This window comes from Amphiprion ocellaris, chromosome 16 (assembly GCF_022539595.1).
Source record: "Amphiprion ocellaris isolate individual 3 ecotype Okinawa chromosome 16, ASM2253959v1, whole genome shotgun sequence".
Classification (NCBI taxonomy): domain Eukaryota; kingdom Metazoa; phylum Chordata; class Actinopteri; family Pomacentridae; genus Amphiprion; species Amphiprion ocellaris.
In genome coordinates, this window is record NC_072781.1 from 13,069,069 (window position 1) to 13,093,730 (window position 24,662).

The following is a 24,662-nucleotide window of genomic DNA, read 5'->3' on the forward strand; positions in this document are numbered from 1 at the left end:
ATGTATGTTCACATACAGTGTAAAAACTGTAAATCATATACACCTGTAAAAATCTAATGTAATCTAATGCAAAGACTTTAACAAAAAATGTACCCTTACAAATAGAATGACGTGCAGGTTTGATTATCCATGAGGTATTCATTCAAGGTGGACAGTGATGTTGAAATAGACTGCATTATATTGAGATGTTTGTAAGGTTTAGCCTGTCCCATTCACATACACTTAAGAAAAGAACGGACATTATAAGCTTTGTGAAGGTACAAAATACAGCAATAATGTTAAACTCTATCATATTAGCTCACATAGGCATACATGTTAATATGTAAGTAGCATACAACATATCCATAGTTATTTTTATTACATGTAAATATATACATATAGATTTCTGAATAATTTCTGTGTACTCACATTTTCATAAAAAAATCAGAGCTGCAGTGGTTTATTCAGCCTTGCTTCTTTCATGGGTCGTGGAAATTTCTGCGTTTGGCATGTGAAACGTGTAAATTTGATACAGCAAAATACACATGCAAAGATGTTTTGAGCGGTATAACTATGACATTACGGTTATATCTACATAATCTCAATCCACTTCTATATAACCATCATTGAATAATGTGTAAATAATATTCCTGTATTTTCTAAGTATCATACAGTAAATATCAGTGTCTTTGTCCATAATATCTGTGTCACACACGGTAGGCATAATTCTATATTGAAGGCATATTTGACACAATTAGTTGAGTTCATTTATGTATCGCATTGCATTCATATGCTACCTTCACTACGGGAGAGCAAGGTGCTGGGGAATCCCTTCTCTTTCATATGCTGCTGCCATTTAGTTATCACGGTTTGTGTTCAGTGGTCATACATCCGTAAACTTGTACAACCCATTTCGCCTATGAATGGTGATAAAAGCTACAATGTACAGCACTTCCTGGAAACTAGGGTAACTAGAATATTAATAGTGTAACAGTTAGCAACAGCACCGCACTTCGGCCCGGATAAAATACCACAACACGGGCGGAGTTTGTTCTCGCATTTGCTCTGCCGCAGTAGTCAATAACACCGTCCGTTCGGGACACCCCGCGTAAAAAATGGAGCGCGCCTGCTATATGTGACGTTGCACACCGAACTAGCTGCGTTTACTTTGATTTGTAGCAGCAGCTAGCTAGCGTGCTGTCAACGGAGGAGTCAACAGATCAAGCAGCAGGTAATGTGATGCTCAGCTGTTGATTTTAAACCACATTTGCTGAACCCCGAACAAGTCCAACTTTAGCGTGTTTACCGAACTTTAGCAAAACACGGTAAAGCCGTTGCAAACATGACCGTCAGAGAGCTAAGCTAATATTAGCTTAGCTACAGCCCTGAATGTTTGTGACCGTGGTTGTTGTCAGAGTGAAGCTTGAAGACTTACCTGCAAATAAAGTTGTTTACCACATAATGGTTAATTATACAAACCCATTAGAAGACAAGTAGACGTCTTGATGACGAAGAGGGATACTTGACGTCGACGTTAGATGTGTATGAAGTAGCAAAAGAAAACATTTGCATGCATGGACTGCAGCTAAATGCCCCTTTACCTTAAATTTAATATAGTCCATGAACGTCTCCCAGCTGCACTGTGGCGCGTAATTTCTTCTTCGCTGGACTATGGCTGTGCTGTTTACCAGCTCTGAACTCAGTCCTGCCGTTGGTGGTGTAGACGTGCACTGCCACAACACTGATTTAAGACTGATGTGATTCAGCTCCCACCTCAGTGGCAGCACATAAAAATAGCCCTCTGGTAGCTAAACGAAGAAGAAATTATGCCCCATGTTGGATTTTTACATGGGCGGTATTTAGTTAAATGTAAGTGTTGTGTTTTTGAAAACTTTGTACGTAGCCTCCTTAACAGTTGCTAAGTCTAATAGCCACCTATAGATAATACAACGTTTTAGTTTTCGTCCGTTAAACAACTTACTAATATTAGCATCGTAAACCGGATATGTCAGCTACACGATGCTGTGGCTAAATCTCATGCAACTATTACTGTAACTGAACTATGTCAACGTCTGTTGTTCGCTGCTAGCTAAACAGTAGTTGAACAAAACGGGTACTGATTAACTCATGTTTAAAATTTGTCAGTAAGCCTAATGCTGGAGCTGTTACTGCTAAGACACTTGTCTGTCACATGCATGTTCAAAACTAGTGCTAAAGCATAAAAAATGCCATTTGTTCCTCCCTTTTCCGTAGAAAAAAATGTCCTCTCCTATTCAAGAAGACGAGGATGAGGTGGAAGAAGTGGAGTTTGTATCAGTAAGTTTTATGTACACTTTGCATCTTAAAAACAGTAGTTTCAAAGGAGAAAATAAACAGTAGCAGTTGCTTAATTTTTGTGTCTTCTGTCTAATGGCAGTTAGCCAACTGTCATTTGTAAATAAACCGATAATGCAATTCATTCATGTAAATAGTCTTAACTTTGTGTTTTTAGTATCCTTGTGTTCTTTTGTTTTAGGCAATTAAGAAATGGCAAAGACTGCAATTCAGGATGTATGTTGTGCTGTGCATCACACCCAGAGTTTACACTGTTTTGTCATTACTGTTGCCATCCCCCTTGTGTCCAAAGTCAAGCTCTTAATGGTGTTTAATGTCATCCTGTATCCCATGTTTCACATAGTGAACATGGAACTGAGGCTTGACCTTTAAAAAAAATATATCAGATAAAATCGCAATATCATTCAGAAATATTGCAGTTAAATATTTTCCCCAAATCATCAATCATAACTGAGTAAACACTGAAGACTAAACTAAAGTCACTGAAAGCCAGTGAGTGCATCACCAGAGAAAATACAATTGTCTGCTGATGTCTATGGGTTTGTCCACAAAATATTACAATGCTGAATTTGTTTAGTTGGTGTGTATGTGTCTGATTTCTTTTGAACCTCTAAACTTTGGTCTGTATGTGTTGAAAGGGCTGTATTTCACATAATCGTTTCACAATGCCTGAAGAACAAAAATGTGCAGCTGTCCAAATACTTCAAATCTGGACTTACGGTGTGTTCTATAACACTGACTGGTGTCTTGCACTTACTTCAGGAAGGCCCTCTCAGACCTGTATTGGAATGTATTGATCTTTTGAGTGATAGTGACGATGACGGATGTTCATCATTGACAACCACGGTGAGTCAATAAATTGAACATTTATTTTCTAGATTGTGTAAATACCTGTGTGGAGTTTTCTGAAAATGTTCTCCATTTTTCTTTCTACTCTTAGCTTGAAGATAAAATCACCCGACATAAAGCGCGTGTTACATCTACACTGGACAAACTGGCACACCAGGTGGCTCAAGAGAAAAAGGAAAGAGCAGATAAATGTAGGGCATTCAAGGTAAGTTGCTTCTAAACAAAGTGAGCTGCTATTATTTGTTGCTTGTAAGAATGTAATTCAGTTATTTCTGGAATGTGCGTTCCTGCTTAGTGTCCTAGCTTTGTATTAATTTAATTGGTTTGTCATGCATTTAAAAGCAAAATGACATGAGGTCATTACAATGGAAGCATTTTAAACAAACAATCAAGGCAAAATGGCTGTAATTCATACTTGATACTTCTTAATAGATGAAATTTATTCTATTACATTCAGATATTCACTTTCATTCAGCACAACATCTACAGTGGCAAAGGAAAGTAGACAATAAGCCCTGCTTCCTGTGGGATCTGCCTCAAATTAAAATCACCTTACACACTTACGTAAAACTGAGAGGTGTGACATTATCAAAAATAAAATGTTTTATATATTAACTACTCTGCAAAAAAGTATGCTCATAGCTATGTCAGAATACTCCAGTCTGGCACTTCAATGCTGGTAAAATCCCATTATCAACTTTGTAAAGAGAAATAGTTTTTAGATTTTCTTTTGGACTCTAAATGTGACTTTAAATTTCCACTATGATATTTTCTTGGTGTTGCGTTGATGTATGAAGTATATTAAGGCCAGTGGTAGCAGCAACACTGCCACCTTGTGGGAAAAATGATAGCCAAAAAAAAAAGGTAGCAACCTCCAGTACTGAAATGAATAGAGCGGTGTTTTCACTCCCAGGAACATTGTACTGTTTGTAACTTAGAGGACTAACATTAAACACTTTGTTGTTTTTCACCGACATGTGCCTTTCATATAAGACAGGCGTAAATAAAATATGGGAGAATGTGCTCTTACTGCTGTTTTTATCTCTGTCTCTTTTTTTAGGAGAAGCAAGTCTTGCAAAGAGCTCATGGACAGCAGGAGTTGGCGTTTAGTTCTACAAATGGAATTAATCAGGAAGCAAAGCGCTGTGTCGACATGTGGTTAAAGATGCCAGGTAAATTTTTAATCTGGATCAGAAGAACTATGTTACATAACAACTGGCATTGTTGTTTGCTAAACTAAATGACAGAACAACTTTAAAAGCATTTCTTCATAATGTATGTTGTATTTTTATCTGTATAATATTCTGTGAAACTGCAATGAGCCACTTTCCAGTACAAGGCTGATTAAAATGTAATTTTATTTTAATAAAACTTGACATGTAAATGAGACGACATTCTGTTGCAGAGGAATAGATCGGAGAAGTTGTGTCAATTGAATCATCTGAGAAACTTATACTCTGTTATTGTATTTTATACAGGTCTTCAGCCTGGAGTGATCAGTGCTGGCTCTGGAAGAAGACGCAGACCTGGTTCTTTCCCCAGTAATAGCTCAACTAGACACACTTGTCCAGTAATTAACTGCAGCAGAGTTTATGACAATGCCTCCCTCCTTGATGGGCATTTAAAAAGGTAATCCTTTTCTGTTCATGTCAGTACAGCTATCATGCCGTAGCTATATTCTTGAGTACAAATTGGCATATTTTGTGCACATTTTGAGTACACCTCCTTGTACACAGGTTTGATCACTCGCCTTGTGACCCAGCAATTAGGCTTAGAGGAAGTCCATCTGAGCTCTTTGCCTGTGTTGTCTGTGGTCAAAAATTTCAAACTAAAGAAGCATGGAGGAAACATCTTGAGTCTAAGGTTTGTACACTCTTCTGACTGTCCTTTGTAATGCTCATGTTTTTGTTTTTTTTTTAAATGATATTTATTTGAAAATAGCCATCAATAATTATTGATTTGCAGTGGTGCAATTATTCTGGTATATGTTGATTTGATTACTAGGTGTCCTCATCTAGTGCTGATGGTCACAGCATCGATCAGACCTATCAGCGGATTGTGTGTTTTGCCTGTCCTGCCTGCTACCTTCTATTCAACCTCCGAGATGAGTGTCTTCAGCACATGTCAGCCAAAAATCATTTTACAGAGTCACTCGCCATGAATGGTAGGTGTTGCTGAACTGTGCCCCCTCCTATATCTTCATTAAAACTCCACATATTCAAATTGGCAAAAGTGAAGAGCACAGGGAAGCGAATATGCAGTTATTAGCCACAAGTATTGAATACGTTTCTGTTTCATCTGCACAATTAAAAGGATGTCCTAACTGATGAACATGTGATTTTACTTCAGAAGGCATTTTTGTACAAAGGTAACCCAGGACTTTTCTGACATATAGAATTTTTTGGCATTCCCAAAGAAGTTTAACCAGAGGAAAATTATAGTACCAAAATTATTAAAATTCTCAATAAAAGTAGCATTTCAAATCTTCTCCAGATGTCTTTTATTAGCAACTTCTCAAACAATTGTTGATTAAGCAGAATGTAGACATAATAAAATGCCTGCACCTTTCAGTAGTTAGTTCCTCTCTCATCCACTCTCACTATATTTTACATGCCCGACTGGTGCTGGATAAGCCAGCTAAGCTGCTTTGTTTTGACAAGGCTTGAATGCTAATGGAATGTCAGGTTTACCATCCAGTGTCAGGCTGTACTGGACTCTGCCAGCAGTTTTACCCATGATATTTAATTTCAGTTTACCATGCAGTGTGAGGTTGTTCAGCTCTTAGGACACATTAGCCTCCTCTTCCTCTGGCATCTCCATGTAGCTAGTGGAATAGGTAGTGTTTTTTGGGGTTTTTTTTGTTTTAAGCAATTATTCCATTAAGGGTTTGATTTACCCAAGCATAATACACACTAAAGAAATATTACTACCGAAATAACAGAAAAATGTAAAGATTTCTGCCAAATAAGGTCAACCCAGACTTACTGCCTGTGCTTACTGTCTGCATAGTCACTAGCCAAAGGTTCTGAGCCAGGAAAAACCCTGTGGTTGTATACAGCCTTTCCCCAAAGGATTTATATGCACAAATTTCCAGTGCATACTACATAATTATCTAAATAAGACAAATTAAGTAAGGCAGGAGGGTATTTTATGAGTAAGATTACATGTGTCTTTTCCTGTGTTTTTCTTGTTAAAGAAACCAAAGAAAGAGCCCTGCCAGTTCCTGTTCCACAGCATGTTAAGAATCGTCTCATCGCTTTATGCAAGGATGTGACGTTCAGTGTCCGATGCTCTTTATGTCACAAAGTACTGATCTCACATCAAGCAGCTCAAGCTCACTTTAAGTATGTTTTATTGTGTTTTACTGAGTACATGTGCATGTATTTATATCTTTTGATATTAAATGTATGTATAGCAGACACTGATTTTGTTGAGATGTTTTGTGGAACTGAATGTTTTTTCCCTCATTTTTCTCTTTTAGTGTTCACTGCAGACAAGGCTGTGCTGTGGCCAAGGCTGACAAAACTGTAGTGCAAGTAATGAAGCAGCTGCAAGTGCGAGGGCAGTGTCCTCTCTGCTGTAAAATCTTCCTCAGCCAAGCTGAAATTGAGAGTCACAAAGAATCAATGCATCATGATGTTGAGGTCAACCAAACAATGGCAAGAGCACTTCTTCAGTACTGCAAGTATAGTGAAATTCAACACACCCAGAGGACTATGGAGGAGCAGGAGAGAAGACAGTCAGCTGGCCTTGAGATGCCTTTTCAAAAAAGGAACAAAAAGAGAAGTGATTGTGATGGATTTCCAGCCAAACGGCAGAGATTAAGTGCAAGTGTGAATGCTTACGGTAGCAGAAACTCAGCAACAGCATGGTTTTGTGAATGCGGCCTGCAGTTCTCAGAGGAGGCTGCAGCTAGTAAGCATCTCCTGGCTGTGAACCAGATTTTCCATCAGTGTGGAGTGTGTGGCAAACACATGGGAGAGTCTTCAATAACCCGTCTGCATATGAGTCGCTTTCACGGGGGAGCGCATCTCTCCAACTTCCTCTTCTACTGCCGCAAGTGCAAAGTCGAAATGCCGCGGTATGAAGATATCCTGTCGCACGTGTCAGAAGCTCACAATGGACACACCTACTTCACTGAACAAGAAGTGCCTGAAGAGCTTGCAACAATCATTGATGCCAAGCCGTCCACTAGCAGCGAGGTCACCTTGCACTCGCTCTCGACGTCTAAAGTCCAGCAGAGCACTGGAGAGACATCTTCAAAAGTACACCATGCTTGGATGTGCAGGATGTGCGAAGACATCTTTGACACCAAAGCGGCCGTCCAGAAACACTGCAGTGATCTGAGCAATCACAGCTTTCAGAGATTTATCTGTGGACACTGCCCTCAGAAGTTCTTTAAAGAGTCCACTGTACGGAGGCACTGTATGAATGAGCATGATGGGCAGATAAAGAGTAACCATTTCTGTGGCCTCTGCGACAGCATGCAGTTTGAATCGGAGGACGCATTCTTGGACCACTACAAGAGTCTTCACAGTAAAGACTACTACTGTATGGATGATGCTGAAGTTGTTCAGCCGAGTACTGCTGCTGAAAGGAGCCGTCAGCTGACATGTCCATGCATGGGTTCAGAAGAGAGCAAAGCTGAAACCAAAGCTACTTATACACAGTGCATGAGGAATCTGGCTGCGGAAGGAAAATGTCAATACGTGTGTGCTCCTTGTGGCGTATCTTTGTCATCCTATGCACAGATGAAGACTCACGTCCACACAAAACACGCAGCCTTGAACCTTGACAAGACCTTTGACGTAGAATGCAAAGCTTGCCAGGAGAGTTTCATGAGTGTACCCGGTTTCCATAAACATTATCACTCGCGACACTGTACACTGGAGCCCTGCATGAATTCCAGGAACTGCACTAAAGACTCGAAAGCAGAACCAACCGCTGTTACAGTACTAAGTGCTGTGGAGATTAAACCAGACAACGATGGTAAATCAGATAAAATGGTTGGCATTTATTGTCAGTGTTTGCATACAGCATTTCATTCAATTTTTCTGTTTCCATTTGCAGAGATTGAAGATGAAACACTGGTGAAGTTTTTCAGCATGAACCAAGCCAGCAAAGAGAGTGAAGAGCATGAAAGTAGGCAATCAAAATACATAGACATTGTTTAAACCCAGACTACATAGCAAAGTCGCAAATCAATGCTAATTATTAAAATTCAAAGCGCTTATATACTGTAGGTGCAACGCTAATATTGATCAGTTTTTCAAAGAGGACCTCTGGCTCAGCTATTAATAAAATTAACATTATATATCTCTTGAAAATAATAAATGTCTGTCACTAGTGTGAACACTTCTGATGGCTTATTGTCTTTCAGTTAGTCATGGATTGATCGATTTTACATTGTTACAAGTGTCTGCTTTAAAATAGGTTTTAATAAATCAGCTCTAAGTCAATTCTGAATTCTATTACAGATGAACAAGACGACGAAATGAATCATGCACTGTCTTTGAGCGCAGAAGAAGCGAGAGAGTCAGCAGGTATGTGTTATTGTGACCGAGCTTGTAGTCCTTGTTTGCCCTGAGAACAGAGTGGATTCCACTTGTCAAGTACACAGACATGCTATTTAAGTCTAAAGGGAAGCCAGTAACTTAAACTGTTAGCAAATTCCCATGAGATTGGTGAGATAATTCCATAGCCTGCAAGATAAAGCAATATTTCACCAGATAAAAACACATTTCTAAGCAAATATTTTCCCATCCACTAAATAAATGAGATTGTCATTTGAGAAGAGCATACCAGCCACATGTTGAGTCTTTGAGCCAATACAAAATCTAAAAGCACCCCTCCCAGAGCCCTGACCTAAATCCCACAGAGCACCTGTGGGATACCATGGACAGAAAACAAATTAGCTTGTTTATGTTCCAGTGTGGATGAGCTGAAAGCTTTGCAGACCGAAAATGGAGTAACTTTTAGCACAACTTTTGAAGATATTGTCAATCAAGTTTGTAAGCTAAAGGATAGCAAACTAAATACTACAACATTGCGTAGGGTATCCAAATACTTTATTGTTCTCATTTGAAACTGTCTATTGTTTTCTCATTTAAAACCTCACAAAATTACGTTAAAACAAGTTCCATTTACTTTGGCATTTTGTTGTCCAGTGCAATGAAATGTATACATTTTTTAATGTAGCTTACTTGTCCATATACACATTGGGGTCACTGTCAACTATGGTGGGAAGTTGGGAACTGTATGAGAATATAAATGTTTTACCCCAAAATGTGAGTGTACTTTATGTTCAAACGCATTAACAGATTATTCATGAATAGTAAAATGAAAGTGAACAAGTATAGAAAAGAGTCTCTGACTAGACTTACACAACATTTTCTCAGAATTGTTACAAAGATGGTTCAGTGATGCCATATAGATTCTTATATTCTGCTGTTTTATTTTCACAGAGTTGGAAGAAGCTCTTAAAAGAAGTCTTCTGGAGTTCTAAGTACCGGGCAGTTTTTTGTGACGTGCTGTTCATTGAACATTGTATTGGAATGTTTTGTACAAGGTATACATTGTGTTCAGAATGTAATAAATAAATGTTAGTTGGTATTTTACTTTTGCTGCATTCTTCTGTACTTGCAATTTGGGACACCAACCAGATCATAGAGGAACAGGCAGGTTAACATGTTTTGAAAGGTTAGTTTGAGGTTGTTGATTTATGCGCAGTCTTCTGTTGTACGGACTCAACACTTAAGTGTGTCGACACATATGCTATAGATGGCATCGATGACACTGCAAGATGCCACAGCCAAACTTGTGACCGTAGTGCTAACTTTGTCTCCAGTTGCAGCTTCTGTTTTCACTGCAGACTTGAAATTTACTGTATTCCATGCACCTGTCCTTCCTTTGGTGCCGTCATGTAGATCCTGATCTGTAAGTGGTAAATTATTAGATCATTCTTCTTAATTAAAGCCAAAGTTTTTGTCTGTATTTTGTTGCTCAAGGAGTCAGTGGTATTAAAGAAGCCATTATTCTCTTAAACTCTTACACCTTGCTGAATGAAGATAAAAGATCTTTTTTTGTGCACTGGCTTGAACGTGTACACTAATTAAGGTGAAGTCCTGTATAACTACTGCAATTCTTGCAACAGCCCTTTCCTGTCTGTTTTCTTACATTGTCTTAAAAATCATTAGTGAGTTGGCTGACTAATTCCTTTAAGAGTGGATTCACACCAGTCAGATTTATTTTGTGCTGCTACTTATTAGAATTTGTATTTATTTCAAAACTGGATTTCATTAGCTTCTTTTTTTATTATTATTATTGGGTTGATATCCATAATGCATAATTGGCTAACATCCATGCATAATGGGGGGTTACTGCAAGACTTATTGTCAGATAATGAAGAAAACTGTCTAAAAATAGATTTGAGATAGTGGCCCAGCAGACAAACAGTGTTTATGGACTGATGAAGCAAGTTAGCACTGGAACTTCCTGGTTGTAGAATTTAGCAGCTTCTATCAAACTACATGTCAACTATATGACAGAGGTGAAGGTTGTCTGTATCTTCCTCTCAATCACTGGTGTGTAGAGCCTGTCTCTTACTGGATTCTTTTTGGAAACAGGGATACAGATTTTTAGTGTAAAAATATTGATATAGGCAGATATTCTTTACAGAAATGCATACAAGTACAATGAGTTTGTGTGCTAGAGTTATAACGATCAGGTGTTGATTCATTTCCCAATTATGTATTTCACAAACTATTTAACAGCTTACTGTGAAGACACCACTTGACTCTGCATCTCCATCTGCTTAGCTGTGATATGTACTCTGCTACATGTGCTGCAGGCAGTGCTGTGAATATTGTAATGGATGGAGCTGCTCAGCTGAGGACCATTTCGGTGTTATCTCAAGCATCTCTTACTGTTTAATGTTCTGCATAAAAATCTTAAAAATATTGGACAACATATAATACCAATATATCTGTGACTGGCCAATATTAACCAGTTATATTTACCAACCAAATAGTCTGGCAGGTTCTACAGATGAGATTTATCTCAATTTACCCAGAATAATAGATTGTCCTCATAATATTCGTCATTGATAGCAAGTAGTGTCACCACTGAAAAGTTTCCAGAGTGGGTTAAAGTGCTAAGAATCTGAGCTTGTTGTGTAAGTTTGTTGTCCAGTTTGGTAGTGCAAAAACACTTTCATACCCTGAAAATTCTAATAAATACATAAGCTTGTGCCTACATTTGTTTTTAGATTTTGTGTGCTTTCGAACACTGGATTTTGTACTTCAATAGACATTTTTTTAAAATTATTCTGTTAACAAATGATTAATATATTCTAAAGTAACTTCACCTACGTATATTAGTTGGAAATGAGAAGTTCTAGCAAACATCTCAAAGTGTGTAGCTTTATCTAATTCCGTGGACCGGATGACCGCTTTCGGGGGCCACTAGGGGTCCGCGAACCTGACTTTGGGCACCGCAGTTCTGGTCTGCTCGGGAAACTTCTAGGAGGAACGAGTGAAGGAAGTTGCAGCCCATGTTAGGAAATGTTCTCCCTGGGGGCTGCTGCAGTCAGCTGGACAGATCAGAGCGTCGGTCGCACGTCGGATTTTACTCTCCGGGACGGATCCTAATAATCAGCGCTGATCATCATGGCTCAGGCGAAAATACAGGCGAAGATGAACGAAGCTGCCTGCAGCAAGTTCAGCAGGACTCTGTCTATGGCGGATCGCTCGGGACAGCTGCTGGAAAGTTTGGATCAGCTGGAAATGAGGTACAGTTCAGTAACAGGCCTGACCATGTGCGTTATGTACTGTCGCTTACTGTATGGCTGCTCACATGTTGTTTATCTGATGTTGAATTTCATAAATGCATGCATAAGATATAAAATGGTTGTGAAAAATGCATGTGAAATGATAATCAGTTGGAGTCACCCTACTGAAAACATCCCCTTTCATACAGTGTAGATGGATTAATAGTGGTTACCTCATTCCTTACCTCATAATCATACCAACCCATTAGTTTTACAGAGGGAGGATGTGGCTGTAAATGGATGGCGTTAAACCCTGTCTTGTCTCTGTCTCTCTGTCAGGGTGGAGGCTTTACGCGAAGCTGCATCGGCCATGGAGCAGGAAAGGGAGTGCATCCTGGAAATGATTCAGTCCTTACAGAACAGTCAAGAAATGCGTAACATCTGTGCTGGTGAGGCCGCTGTTCACTCCTACAACCTACACATGAGCTCTAGTCACACACTGCTTCAGGATGTTGGACAGAAGCGGCATGCAGAGTGCTGTATTTTGAATTTGTATGTTTTTTTATTTGTTTTTGTTTTTTTTGTTCAGCTCCTCTGAAGTCACTGTAGCATTGTGATCCGGTGAGGTTATGCTTTGAATGCTCCTCAATGCTTGGGTGGTGATGTTAAAAAAAACCTCAGGGGGTTTGAAGAAAAACAAGGCAACGTGATAGTCTTTGTGCTCCACCCAGAGTTTACAGGAACTGGGCGTCCATTTTTTTTTTTTTTTTAACCTACAAATCATTTATCCTTCATATAGCAGATTGACAACATATGTCATCTCACAGTGCTTAGCATAGTAAGGCACAGACTTTACAAATTCTAAACAGAGAACAGAAAACCCAGCAATCCAAAGTTGTCTTTGGATTCCCTATGAGCAACAATGGGAAGCAATGAAAAAAAAAAAACATTGAATGGGGGTGGGGGGGTGGACTCCGACAGAACCAGGCTCAGAGAAGCAGGCTATCTTAGTTGACTGGTTGGGAAAAGGTGGTTGGGATAAAACCCATATTAAAAGTGGTCACATGAAGCTATCTGCAATATTCATCTATTTATACATATTCTAATTATCGTTACCACTAAAATACTGATGTTCAGTCTCCCACACATCAGTGCAATAGTCTTTTAAACAGTGACTCATACAGTACACGAAAGGTTTGTCAACAGCATGGGGGGAAAAAAGCAGTACAAAAGAATAATATATAATCATAATGGAAGACAACACTAACATGAACCCAGCAAGAACTAGGGCAAGGATCTGAATTTAAAAAAAAAAAAAAAGTTGAATCAGTGTGCTTCTACGCCTTACAAGAATTTAAGTTAGATTTTGTGTCCAGCTCTGCGTAATAAACAAAATTTTTCCCTTTCAAGATCCAACTTTGATTCCTTGTTTTGTATCTTCCAGGGGAGAGAGAAGAGTTGAATTTAACTGCAAACCGTCTGATGGGCCGGACGCTGTCTGTGGAGATCTCCGTTGGCACAATCAGAAACTCCCAGCAGGAGGACGCGCTGCACAAGGCCACGTCTATTATAGATGAAATAGTGAAGAAGTTACTGGACGACATGGACGGTGGTCGGCAGCGGCTAATGGCCCTGCACGCCGCCTGTGTGTCTGAGGCACCGGCTGTTCCCATCGACCAGAAGTTTCAGGCCATCGTGATCAGCTGCGCTCTAGAGGACCAGAAGAAGATAAAGCGGAGGCTGGAGACTTTGTTGAGGAACGTTGAGAATGCTGAAAAGAACATCAAGATTATGGATCATCAAAAACTTGAGCACACACAAGCCAACGGTGGTCAATAAGACTCGTCACCAAAAAATAAAATGTGTCTTGAATACCACTAACCTCACTGAAAACTGTTGTAATCCTGTACTAACTTTCAGAAGGACTCCACTATAGTAGCAGCAAGAAATGCCCCTTTGGGAAAAGCACAGTGATGCTGAACCTTAAAGCAAAAAATACCAAGTTTTACCTTAAAATCATTGTCTTTTCCATCAACCTTAATAGTGATTTCTTTATGTATGTACACAGTACACAGTGCGTATTTCAATACACTTAGAAAAAGACACATTGAGTCATTAGAGGTTTGCTCACAGTTTTTCAGAAAATCCAGTGCTGGCAATCAACTTCTAATTAAGCGCCTATAAATGTGTCAGTAGATCGTCTGCCAAGTTTTAGGTGATACAACAGTGTGAAAAACAGCCTATCGACATTTCATTGCCAGGTGAAAGTGATTTATTTGACATCTGAAATAAGCATCCAGACACTACTAAAAGAATATGTCTGCTCTATCACCTGATTGCCCAGGCTGGTTTATCCGATTTGACAAACAACAAATCCAATGATGGAGTGTGTTTTTGTGTTTCATTGTCTCACCTTTTTAAATTAAGCACTTGGTAAGGATTTTGGGTGTGCAGTCACTACCTCTTTGTGTGAAGACAACACAAGTCATGTCAAGCTGTGGATTCATATTTTCACAAAATTTTGTTGTATTTTTTGGATAAAACTGAATAAAGCACACATTCTTTAAAAGGGTAAAGTCTTTGAATATGTCATGGGTAGATTTTTGCTGTATTAGAAGATCACATCAGTACTTAGTGTTTAGTAGAGAATTTAGCATGTAGCTGAAACATCTTGAAAATACTAGTAAGAGGGCAACTTGGATTATAAAACTACCGTTTCCATGAGCAAAAAACTGAACTCTGTATCCCATGTTGGTTAATTATTAACTTGAAAAATTGGGGGAGGCAGCACCATCTTTTAGCAACACTGTTTACACTGCTGAAATTATCTTCAGTCGCCATTAGTTTTGTTAACTTTGATCAACTGCACCTAAGCAATATGGTTCCAATGTAAACTTTGGTTGAAAGATTGCAGAAAGAATCATCATATGAAATCACACAGTGGATGCCCGAGAAAAAAAGTAAAGTTTTATTTATTAATGTCAGATTGCCATCAAACATTACCTCCCAAACACAACATCAGGTGAGCAGTTGTGTGGCACACTTCAGGCTGCAATAACAAAACTGCAACGACTGCGGGTTTTGTCAAACTAAGCATTCATGTGTTGGTTTATCTATCTAAATGTGTGAAACTGGTTTATGAAGTCACGTTGGAAAAAAAAAGCGGATCAAAAGTAAGATACATGTTTTTTACACCTGAGTGACAGCACTTAAGTATGGTTAGTTTTAACTTATGATTCTTTAAGATTATATGCCATCTCAATGATAAAGTGCGCTAAATTCATTCTGTCAAACTGCCAAAAGACAAGGTAAACACAATGTTACAAATAAGAGAAAGTTGAGAAATTATTATTTACAGATTTACTGTGCAGGCAAATTTTAAACAAACAGCCACAGCAGGGACTAAAATGCTCACTGGTGGTCAAAGAGGGAGAATGTAAACATAGACAAGGCATTGCAACCATGGTTGAACATTCACTGATGTGGGAAAAAAAGGCTTGCATGCATAAAAGTTATACCACTTTCTCTTTTTTCTCAAAACAGCACAGTTTACATACAGCCAAATAAGAAAGCTTGAGATGTGACACAATCTTAGTACCAATGGTTTAACTGTTGAACACACTGTAAGCACCTTTAGGAATTTTCAAAACAGACTTAAGTGAATAAAATGAATGAATTCAGTCCCATCTGAACTCAGATCTGAGATCAGTTGCAAATGTTTTTAGAAAGACAAAAAATGTGCATGCACACGTATTCCCAGATGTTCTATGTATTCTAATTCCATGTAAAATACTTACAAATTTGACTACTAATAAGGAAATGCTAATAATTTGACTGCAGATTTAATGTAAGACTTCTCTACATCACATCATTTGTTTGTGCTTGGTAAACCAGTGTTCTCCAGATAATGAATTTTGAAAAAAAAAAAAAAAAGGCTTGAGGCAAACAAGGCATGTAACATTGAGTTCACAGCTAGCTGTATCGAAGACTGAGCATTCATTTGGGGAATCTTTTAGGGAGTACCCTGATGCAGTCGTGAGAAGAAACTTATTTTTTCTTGCATATTCAGGCACACATAAGCACGTCGAATGCAAAAATATCCAGTTCTGCTTCTAACACCTTCAGAGAGCATTAGTTTACATTCTGCCCTTGACTCTATACCACAGGCACAGACACAACTAAGCTTTCCAACTTTGTGTCCCAACTCCTCCTGCTTTTTTCAATCAAAAAACAGCACAATGATATTTACAACGTAGAAATTAATAGGAACTACACAAGCCAAGCCTAAAATAATCTTGTACCATGTTTAGTGTAGGAAATGTTAGAAATATTATGGAATCTGAATGTGTACTGTAGGTAGTGAAACTTAACTCTGAGGCTGACTAATGAGCTCATATTTGTACCAAAGTAAACAAAAAATAATGGTTAAATATGGAAAATGTAAACAATTGCAATCAAAACCAAAGCCTTGTAACTGATTGAAACTTGAATACCATGACTCTCATAGGGAAGAGTATCATTTTTTAACTCGTGCTTTACATCAAAAACAATCTGGTTACTAAATCTGTAAATAAGTGGAGTGTAAGCAGACATACAAAGGGCTATTTCTGTGTCAGTGGTTACTGATATTTGGTTATACATTGGAGCACATTCTATCAATTTCATGTTACATCCAAATCACTGCAGTGTTAATATTTAAGCACAGCTCAGAAAGAGGAAATTTGGCACGAGATATCATTCAACACTGTTGTTTCGTACAAAAATACTTACACATTAAACTCTGAATTCGATAGGGATAAACAGTATAGTTTGAACCATATTCTGTTGATAGTTAGAAAAATATGGTACAAAATAATGTGTATATCTTTTATAATACATGCAAACATATTGCACAGTTGAAATGTCAAACACAGGAATGAGTGACTTTAAAAATCATGTACAGGAGTTTTTTTTTCTTCCATAGAGTAAGAGTGCAACCTTTGCTTTTACATATTTTGATGAAAGGTTCAAGTTGTATTACAAAAATCCTCTGTAACTTGGGGGACATCCATTTGCACTTACAGCCATAACGTATCCTGTTTAGGGCATCATCTCACTAATAAATGAAAGCGCCTCGGTAAGTGTTTGTTCTTTGCGTTTCTCGACAACTGTTTATCCAATCTACCTCACACTTGGCGGGTGTATTGCTGAGGACCCAAGGAACTGCAGTGTTGAGTGTGCCGACGTTTGGACAAGCAGTTTGCGAGAAACAAAAGAAGAGAAACATTATGACTAATTAAAGTTGAGTTTACGCTACAATTGCACTAGGTACAACTGGTTGTGTAAATCTGCCATTGTAACAATCAGCTGTCCTGCTATCTGTTATCACCATGTGGTTCTGAACAGGCTCGTTTTGAACGGCACTGCAACAGTTTATTCAACGACACAATATACTGTAGCTGCAGCTGTTGCTGATTCTTAAGGCAACCACAAGGAAAACCCAAGTGTGTACAAAGGTTGACAGGCTTTGTGCTCAGATCATTGATGAAGAACCAACGCTGAATCAAAGGAAATACAACCACCAATGTGGGGAAACAACTCAGGATACAGATTAAACATCAGGTTATTAAAGTAGTATAGTGTAGTACTTCCCAGTCTGTGTGGGCTTTGGTCTCTAACTGTGGCTCCCTCCAAAGAATACAACTATGACCAATCTTAGAAATAACAGTCAGTCATTCTAGAGTAGGCTGCAGCTTCCAAAAGGATTTTTGTTCTTCTTGGTCCTCTGTTTGTTAGGTCGCAAAGTGATGACTTCTCTGCCGTTGCTGGAGCTCTGGTTGTGGACATTACTACTTGTGGTATTAAAAACACCTATGGAAAAACAGCACTTTTGAGTAATGCAAGCCTAATGAAGACAAACTCTTAAAACGTAGCATAGAAAGTGATGTGAAGAAAGATTCTTTACCTATTTTATTGCTTGTTGTGTGAACCACCTCTGTCTCCTCTGCTGTTTGCTGTTTGAGTCGTTGAAGATACTTCTCTGCTAAGTACTTAAACACTAAAAACAGAGAACCAGCAGAAATATTATGATAGTAACAAGATATATCATCATCCAGGATGATGATATATCACTCACATTACACAAGTTGTTGACATTTTCAGTAACCCACCCTCATTGACATTAAGGTCCTCTTTCACCGAAGCCCGATAAAATCTCAGCTTAAGCCTTTTAGCCAAAGCTTCTGCCTCCTCGCTGCAATGCAAATGAAGAAAATACAAATTTACTTGAATATATGGTAAGTGATAATGCTTAGATTACAATATATATTCAGTTGTTTACTGTTCCAGAGAATCAATGGCTTACTTTTTAATAACAGTCTCTTCCAGAAGGTCAATTTTGTTTTGCACCAGAACCGTGGGAATATCCCCAACTTCTGCTTCCACTTTCTCCCTCCAGCTGTCAATAGCCTGAAACGACTCCCTGTCTGTGGTAGAGAAGACGAGCACACATGCCTGGGCTCCTGAAATGCAAATACACACACACCAACAGTTCATGTTTTCAAGCTGTTAAATCGTTTTTTAAAAATCACTTAATCAATTCTGATATAAATATGATACATAATTCATCATCCTGGAGATTTTAAAAGCGGAGTCAACAAGTGATGCTGCCAGTTAACCATGAAATCTGTGGCCAGCACCAACTTTACTTCAGCAGTCAAAGAAGTCAGTGATTCAAACCAGCAGTGTTAAATTTATTATGGTGGTGGCATCTTACCCCGGTAGTAGGCCTTAGTAATGGCATCAAACTCCTCCTGGCCAGCAGTGTCCCACAGCATTAGTCGCACCTCTTCATCATTTACTCTAAAACAATGAGAAAGTAACAAAGAAGATTATGCCATAAATCCTCTACAGTCAGAATACCCTGCCCAGCACGCCACACTAGCCTCTCTGTAAAATTCATGTACGCTTGCCAAAACCTGGACTTTCTAGAACATTAAAGACATTTTGCCTCACTATCCTAAGTACATTAGTTTTCAGTTAAAAAAAAAACACACTCTGCATGTTTTATCCTTATTTGACATAGTGAAGAAATACAGCAAAAATATGGGGTGAAACAAGTATGACTTACAGGTACACTGAGACATTGCAGTTATGTGGCATTTGCTGTAACCAATCACCTACCTGATCTTCTTTAATATTTCTTCTCTAATATTTAATTTCATGCTTTTTAAAGCCGTGAACAACTCAGCACACTTGTAAATAAGGGCTTGTGTTCCTCCATGAATCATACATATTGTATGCAATTGCTATCTTTTACATTTGTTTCAACAGCAGAGATCATCCTGACCATAAATAAAATGGCACTGACAACATCTAAACAACACCACATAGCTAATCTGACCAGACCCAGGCAGTGACTTTAAATATAGCTTGTAACTGATATGACAGACTTCTGCAAAACAAGTTGCTTACAGTATCTGCCGTTCCAGAAAGTCCACTCCAATAGTCTTTTTGTAGTCCTTAGTGAAAATGCCCTTGCAGTAACGTTGAATCATACTGGACTTGCCAACAGCTCCATTGCCAACCACCACCACTTTGATGGCAACTTCCATATCCTCCTCCAACATGGTGGCAACGTCTGGCTGGTTTCCTCAGTTCCACTCTGACTGGGTAGTTTCAGCGATGTGACACGGAGACATATACCAACTGAAAGCGTAAGATAAATAAAACAAACTGTGACACATGTTTAGATACTATATACAAATCACAACCAACAGAAGTAACATTAATGCAGCCACGTTGTGATCGGTATTAATGTGAAGCCCTCATGGCAATGAGAGATTTTCTGATAGTGTTGGAGCCATTTCAATCAGTAACCAGCAAGTGGTGCTGTGAATTAGTTACCTGTGTATTTAAAGGCCACACTAATTGCCACAGGTGTGGCGCAAAACGGGAGCTAAATTGTTTTTGACCGTGGCGTGGCATGACACAGTTTATTGGAAAGTCTTTGTTCTTTGTTACTTTTGATGAACTCCAGAAGGTAAATAAATTGATGAATCCGTTCATAATTGTGAGTTTGGCCAATCACTTTTTGAATATAGACTCTATTGGTGTTATTTTTGGACCACGACGGAGTAGCCACAAGCCACGCGTTCTTAACGGAATCAAGTTTGCGTCATCAATTAGTCAACAACAATCTCTATTTGATCGTATCGAAACTATAAGTTGTGCGACGAGGACGGCAACGCTGCGATCCAGCTGTAATCCAGACACTGTGGTTTAGACGACGCTGATCTTCACCACGGCCACGGCTCACGGCTGGGCGCAGGAGAGACCCGACAGGAGGAGTCGCGGCTGCATTGGGCGCAGCGACGAGCACCGGAGATCGGGGCCGGGCAGTGGACCACCCATTGGCAAGGTGTGGACGTCTGGACGCGTTGCAGCGGACGGAGACTGGAGACTCCGGGGCAGCGGCGGCGCAACGGCGGCGGACAGACGAGGAAAGGTTTCTTTTGGATCGAGGTCTAATAAAGGAGGTACCACACACATACATATGGCCATTATACAAAAGTGTGCACACAACTATCTATTTGAAATACCAATGCACTGGGTGAAAACAAAGTAAAATAAACTTTATTTCATATCCAAGACACTACTTCAGAGGAAGAGACTTTATTTTCATGGACATAATTTACGTTGTGTATTGGTGTGAACTTTTGAAAAAGCAACTTTTAAACGAAAAACTGTGGTTGATGAACAAATGGTTAAAAAATGTCTGAAACTGAAGGTGGTTCGAAGGTTCAAACTGATAATCAAGGTAACTTCAGATTTGTGTGAAATGATGAATGAGGCAGTAGAAGTAACTGCTGAATCTCAGACTGTTAGAGGCTGAACTCCCAGTCACAAAAAGAAAAGTAAAACTTACCACAAAAGCACTACTTTGTAAAACAGAAGATTTAGAAAAAACAAGAAAATTTAAACTGAGTAAAGCTGCTGAATTAAAAAGGTCAATTCAGGAGTTGTTGTTGTTTGAACCTGGGAATAAAGCTGAAATAGAAAGCAGCTTTAACAAATATCAAGTGCTGCTTAACGATGCAAAAGCTGCACATAATGACCTGCTCAAGCTGTTACCTGTGGAAGAAACAGAAAAGCATGAAATATGATTCAAGGCAAAACTTCTGGGTGTGGATGAAGTCTCTCGACGTGTCGCAAAATATTTGGAGTGTGCACGTGAAGGAGCTGAGAAAAGCATTGAGGATAAAATAACACCAAAAGTATATCAAATGTTGGATCAGCAACAACCTGCGCAGGATCTGTGAGATCAAACAGATCCCACAAATCCTCAATGGCACGGGCACAAGCTGAAGCTAACAGAGCTGCGCTGCTGGCACATGCAGATTCACTAAAAAAAGAGACGAACTGGAGACACAAGCAGAATCACTACGCAAACAAATGGAGCAAGTGGACCTTGAGGCTCAGATTGAAGCTGCAGTGCAGAAGTGTCTGTGTTGCAAGCATTTTCAGGAGAACAGGATGGAATGGAGTCCTACTTTGAAAAGCACTAAAGTGAACAAATGTTAATCCCAATGCAAGGTTCGACAGAAAATAAGACATTACATGTAACTGTCAAAAGTGGAAAGAAGTGGAAAAGAGGATGGAACTGTTGTACATACAGCTGATAACAGCATACTTCAGATTTTACAGAAGCAAAATCAAGTATCTGAACTGCTACTACAACAACAGAGGTCAAGTCAACTTCCACCAAGAGAGACACCAGTCTTTGAAGGAGACCCTTTAAAATTCAAGATGTTCATGCAAGCCTTTAAACACTGTGTTGAAGTTAACTGTGCAGCTAAAGGGGACTGCATGTACTATTTGGAAAGATACACCAAAGGGCGTCCAAGACAGCTTGTGCAAAGTTGTTTTGAACTTTTTGAATATAGACTCTATTGGTGTTATTTTTGGACCACGACAGAGTAGCCACAAGCCACGCGTTCTTAACGGAATCAAGTTTGCGTCATCAGATTAGTATGTTCAGTGTCAAGTTTGTTATTGAATGGTGGTTAGTTATTTTACAAAGGATGGTTCAGTGTAGTTCAGAGTCAGCTTTTTATCTACTTTGATTTTCAACAAGAGTCTAGAGCTTTTAAAAAAAAAAGAATCTAATCTTTAACATTAATAACGGATTTGTGGTTTCATCCTGCTTCTTTTTAGGCAGCCCAATGTAGTTTTGCCTGGTACAAATACTTATTTATATAAATTACATGACATAGCAGCACACAAACTAAATGGGTACCCATATTACTAGAGCTGCAACAAATGTTTTTCTTCTTTTTTTAATTACTTAGTTTTGTATGTCAAAATTGTGGAAAAAAAAAATCTCAAATTAGCAGAACCAAAAGCAACAGTCAAAACTCCAAAATATCCCACTGCAACTTTTGAAGCTTGTCAAATTTGAAATTAAATTAGTTTCAGAGCTACAGGCTCCAATACAAATTTTATTACACTTTCATAAATGAATTCTCTTACACAATGGCTGTAATTATTTTTTAAGCTATTATGTATGCACATTGAACTAACTGATACAAATTTTACAGGCAACTTGACTGGAGCAATAGTGCAGCATGTTTATTCTTCCATTAGTACTGGAAGCAGGAGACGCCACATAGCAACTGAGTCTTCCACAGCTATATGTGTGCAGTGGCCAAGTGCAATGCTGAACAACATATTGTGGGAAAGCTGTTCTCAGTGGATACTGACAACTTACAACGTGGCTGTGGTGTCCAACAGCCTGTCTGAAGTTGAGTCACAATATGTAAGCCAGTAGAAGATATTATTCATCAGCTATAATTGAGCAGCATGATGCATCAGTTATTACAACATCCAGGCAAGACATGGCTTAAAATAAAACAGCTTGCTTTTCTTTTGATGTGAATTTTTAACTTATTTACAGCAACATATTTATTCTGAATTTGAATTTCACCTTAGATATTGCATAAGTTGACCTAACAAATGAAGACTCAGGGCCCCCTTCTTTTTTTCCCACTTGGATTTGCAAGCCAAGTTGCACATTTACAGTTCTCTCATATCTCAGTGTAATAATCTGTAGATGTGTAGTTTAAACCGGTTGAAGAATCACAGCAACTGAGTCATAGTGAAGGGTCCTGAAGCTGGCTGAGTTCACTTTGCTGAATTACGACATACAGTACAGACCACAGAACATGATTTTGGAAAATAGTGACTGAAAACTGAATATCAAATAAAAAGCTCTTAACATTATATAATAATAATTTACTGTTTATCACTGTAATCATGTTTTGGACCTCACATTTTCTATGCAAAGCCTTCAACAATCTAATACATATAATGACTCAAAAATTCTAGAACAGGACAACTGACAATGACAGCTCCACATCGTAACCACCAATTACACAGTTAAACATGCTATTTTCCTTGACTACATCATGATCTACATCCAGGATCTTCTGGGTACCATATTTTTCCACATAGAATGAGATGATCCCATTCATACTGTAGACACATATTCTGCAGACATTAGAGAGAATCTGAAATATGGTACCAGGGCGCATTATAATACACGTAATCTGGCTGATTTGAATTCTCTTAAGTGTGTAGAAGATAATTCACCTCCCCTGATAGAAAAGTGAGTCATCTTCACCGGCTCACCGTTACTTTGTCCAGGCCTCAAGGCGGGGCACGGTTTAAGGCAACATTTAGGGCAGAGGCGGAATAAAAACATTACAATTCCACGACATGTAAGCAAGCTAGTCCGGGTTTATTATCACCATACGAAGTATTTTTAAAGTCTGTGAGAGGGTAAGCTTTATGTCAACTTTTCATTCTTTCCTCAGCCAAATCAGACTCAGTTTGCCTCGGTCAAGATACGACCTGTTGAATAGATGACAGGAGGGTCTTTAAGTGCTGAGCAGCTGCTCGTGTAGTCTGACTGAAGCAAACGGTACTGGTCAAGTAGGGAAAAAATACAACTAGCAAACAGAAGTGGGCAGTTTCTTACCTGTAAAATGAGCTCATTCGCGGACAGCAGATGAGCTATGTAGCAAGCTAACCCACAATCACATATCTACAGCCTCCCTCTGCTCTTCTCCGTGGCAAGAGGAGACGCTAGTGACTCCGGTGCTAAGGTTACCGAGCTAAGGTTAGCTACTTTTCCCAGAGAAAAGAACCTTCTGCCCCGTCCGCTGCTCAGTTCTATCTTAATGAGAGCACAGACAGCGGCAACGTTTTTGCGCTTCAAAACGACAGGTGGAGTTTACTTAACGTCGACAACCGAGGAAAATCTTTGCCATTTACGGAGTGAAAATGCATTGCTATCTATCGGCGAGCCTACGTTCGGGCTAACGACGCTGCGCATGAGAGCAGCTAACAGGCAGCTGGTTAGCTCGCTAAATGTTTGTTGCTAAGCAGCAGAGCCAAAGAGTGCACAATGCAAGAGAGTCAACGGGGGAGTCCTGGGATTATTTGTAGTTCTAATGTCACGACTGGAAATAATGGAGCCCTTGTCACATCATTACATCTGTAACTACTCCTTCCTCACAATAATGTCCTATTAACACCTATTATATGTATTATAAACCGGTTTATCACAGTGGCCGACTGTATAAACCATACCAACAAGAAACTAACGACTTATGAATATTCATGATCAAATTAGTTGGACCAAGATTCAAAACGCCTTTACAGACCTACACACTCTAAGACAAACCAGTACAAA

At 39.0% G+C, this 24,662-nt stretch overlaps 3 protein-coding genes across 6 annotated transcripts; 2 read left to right on the forward strand and 1 right to left on the reverse strand.

The window, feature by feature from the left end:
• Positions 1-1,058: 1,058 nt before the first annotated feature.
• znf451 (zinc finger protein 451) lies at positions 1,059-9,779 on the forward strand. 3 transcript variants are annotated; one of them, XM_023261339.3, is made up of 13 exons: positions 1,059-1,210; positions 2,233-2,295; positions 3,076-3,159; positions 3,254-3,367; positions 4,223-4,334; positions 4,641-4,791; positions 4,899-5,025; positions 5,167-5,326; positions 6,359-6,506; positions 6,644-8,151; positions 8,233-8,304; positions 8,640-8,705; positions 9,627-9,779. In XM_023261339.3, exons 2-13 carry the CDS (start codon positions 2,239-2,241, stop codon positions 9,665-9,667), a joined length of 2,640 nt encoding a protein of 879 aa, XP_023117107.2. In that variant the 5' UTR covers positions 1,059-1,210; positions 2,233-2,238; the 3' UTR covers positions 9,668-9,779. The 3 variants fall into 3 exon arrangements, with proteins under 3 accessions (XP_023117107.2, XP_023117108.2, XP_054874780.1); XM_023261340.3 differs by lacking the exon at positions 1,059-1,210 and adding an exon at positions 1,718-1,848; XM_055018805.1 differs by lacking the exons at positions 1,059-1,210; positions 2,233-2,295 and adding an exon at positions 2,491-2,529.
• Positions 9,780-11,690: 1,911 nt separating this feature from the next.
• Positions 11,691-14,498, forward strand: bag2 (BCL2 associated athanogene 2). Its single transcript, XM_023261355.3, has 3 exons — positions 11,691-11,950; positions 12,269-12,378; positions 13,374-14,498. The coding sequence occupies exons 1-3, from the start codon at positions 11,829-11,831 to the stop codon at positions 13,766-13,768; spliced, it is 627 nt and encodes a 208-aa protein (XP_023117123.1). The 5' UTR covers positions 11,691-11,828; the 3' UTR covers positions 13,769-14,498.
• Positions 14,499-14,874: 376 nt separating this feature from the next.
• Positions 14,875-24,329, reverse strand: rab23 (RAB23, member RAS oncogene family). 2 transcript variants are annotated; one of them, XM_023261358.3, is made up of 7 exons: positions 23,946-24,329; positions 19,382-19,615; positions 18,684-18,769; positions 18,273-18,429; positions 18,079-18,161; positions 17,874-17,966; positions 14,875-17,779 (listed from the first exon to the last, which is right to left on the reverse strand). In XM_023261358.3, exons 2-7 carry the CDS (start codon positions 19,534-19,536, stop codon positions 17,646-17,648), a joined length of 708 nt encoding a protein of 235 aa, XP_023117126.1. In that variant the 5' UTR covers positions 19,537-19,615; positions 23,946-24,329; the 3' UTR covers positions 14,875-17,645. The 2 variants fall into 2 exon arrangements, with proteins under 2 accessions (XP_023117126.1, XP_023117127.1); XM_023261359.3 differs by lacking the exon at positions 23,946-24,329 and having other exon boundaries at positions 19,382-23,932.
• Positions 24,330-24,662: the final 333 nt, after the last annotated feature.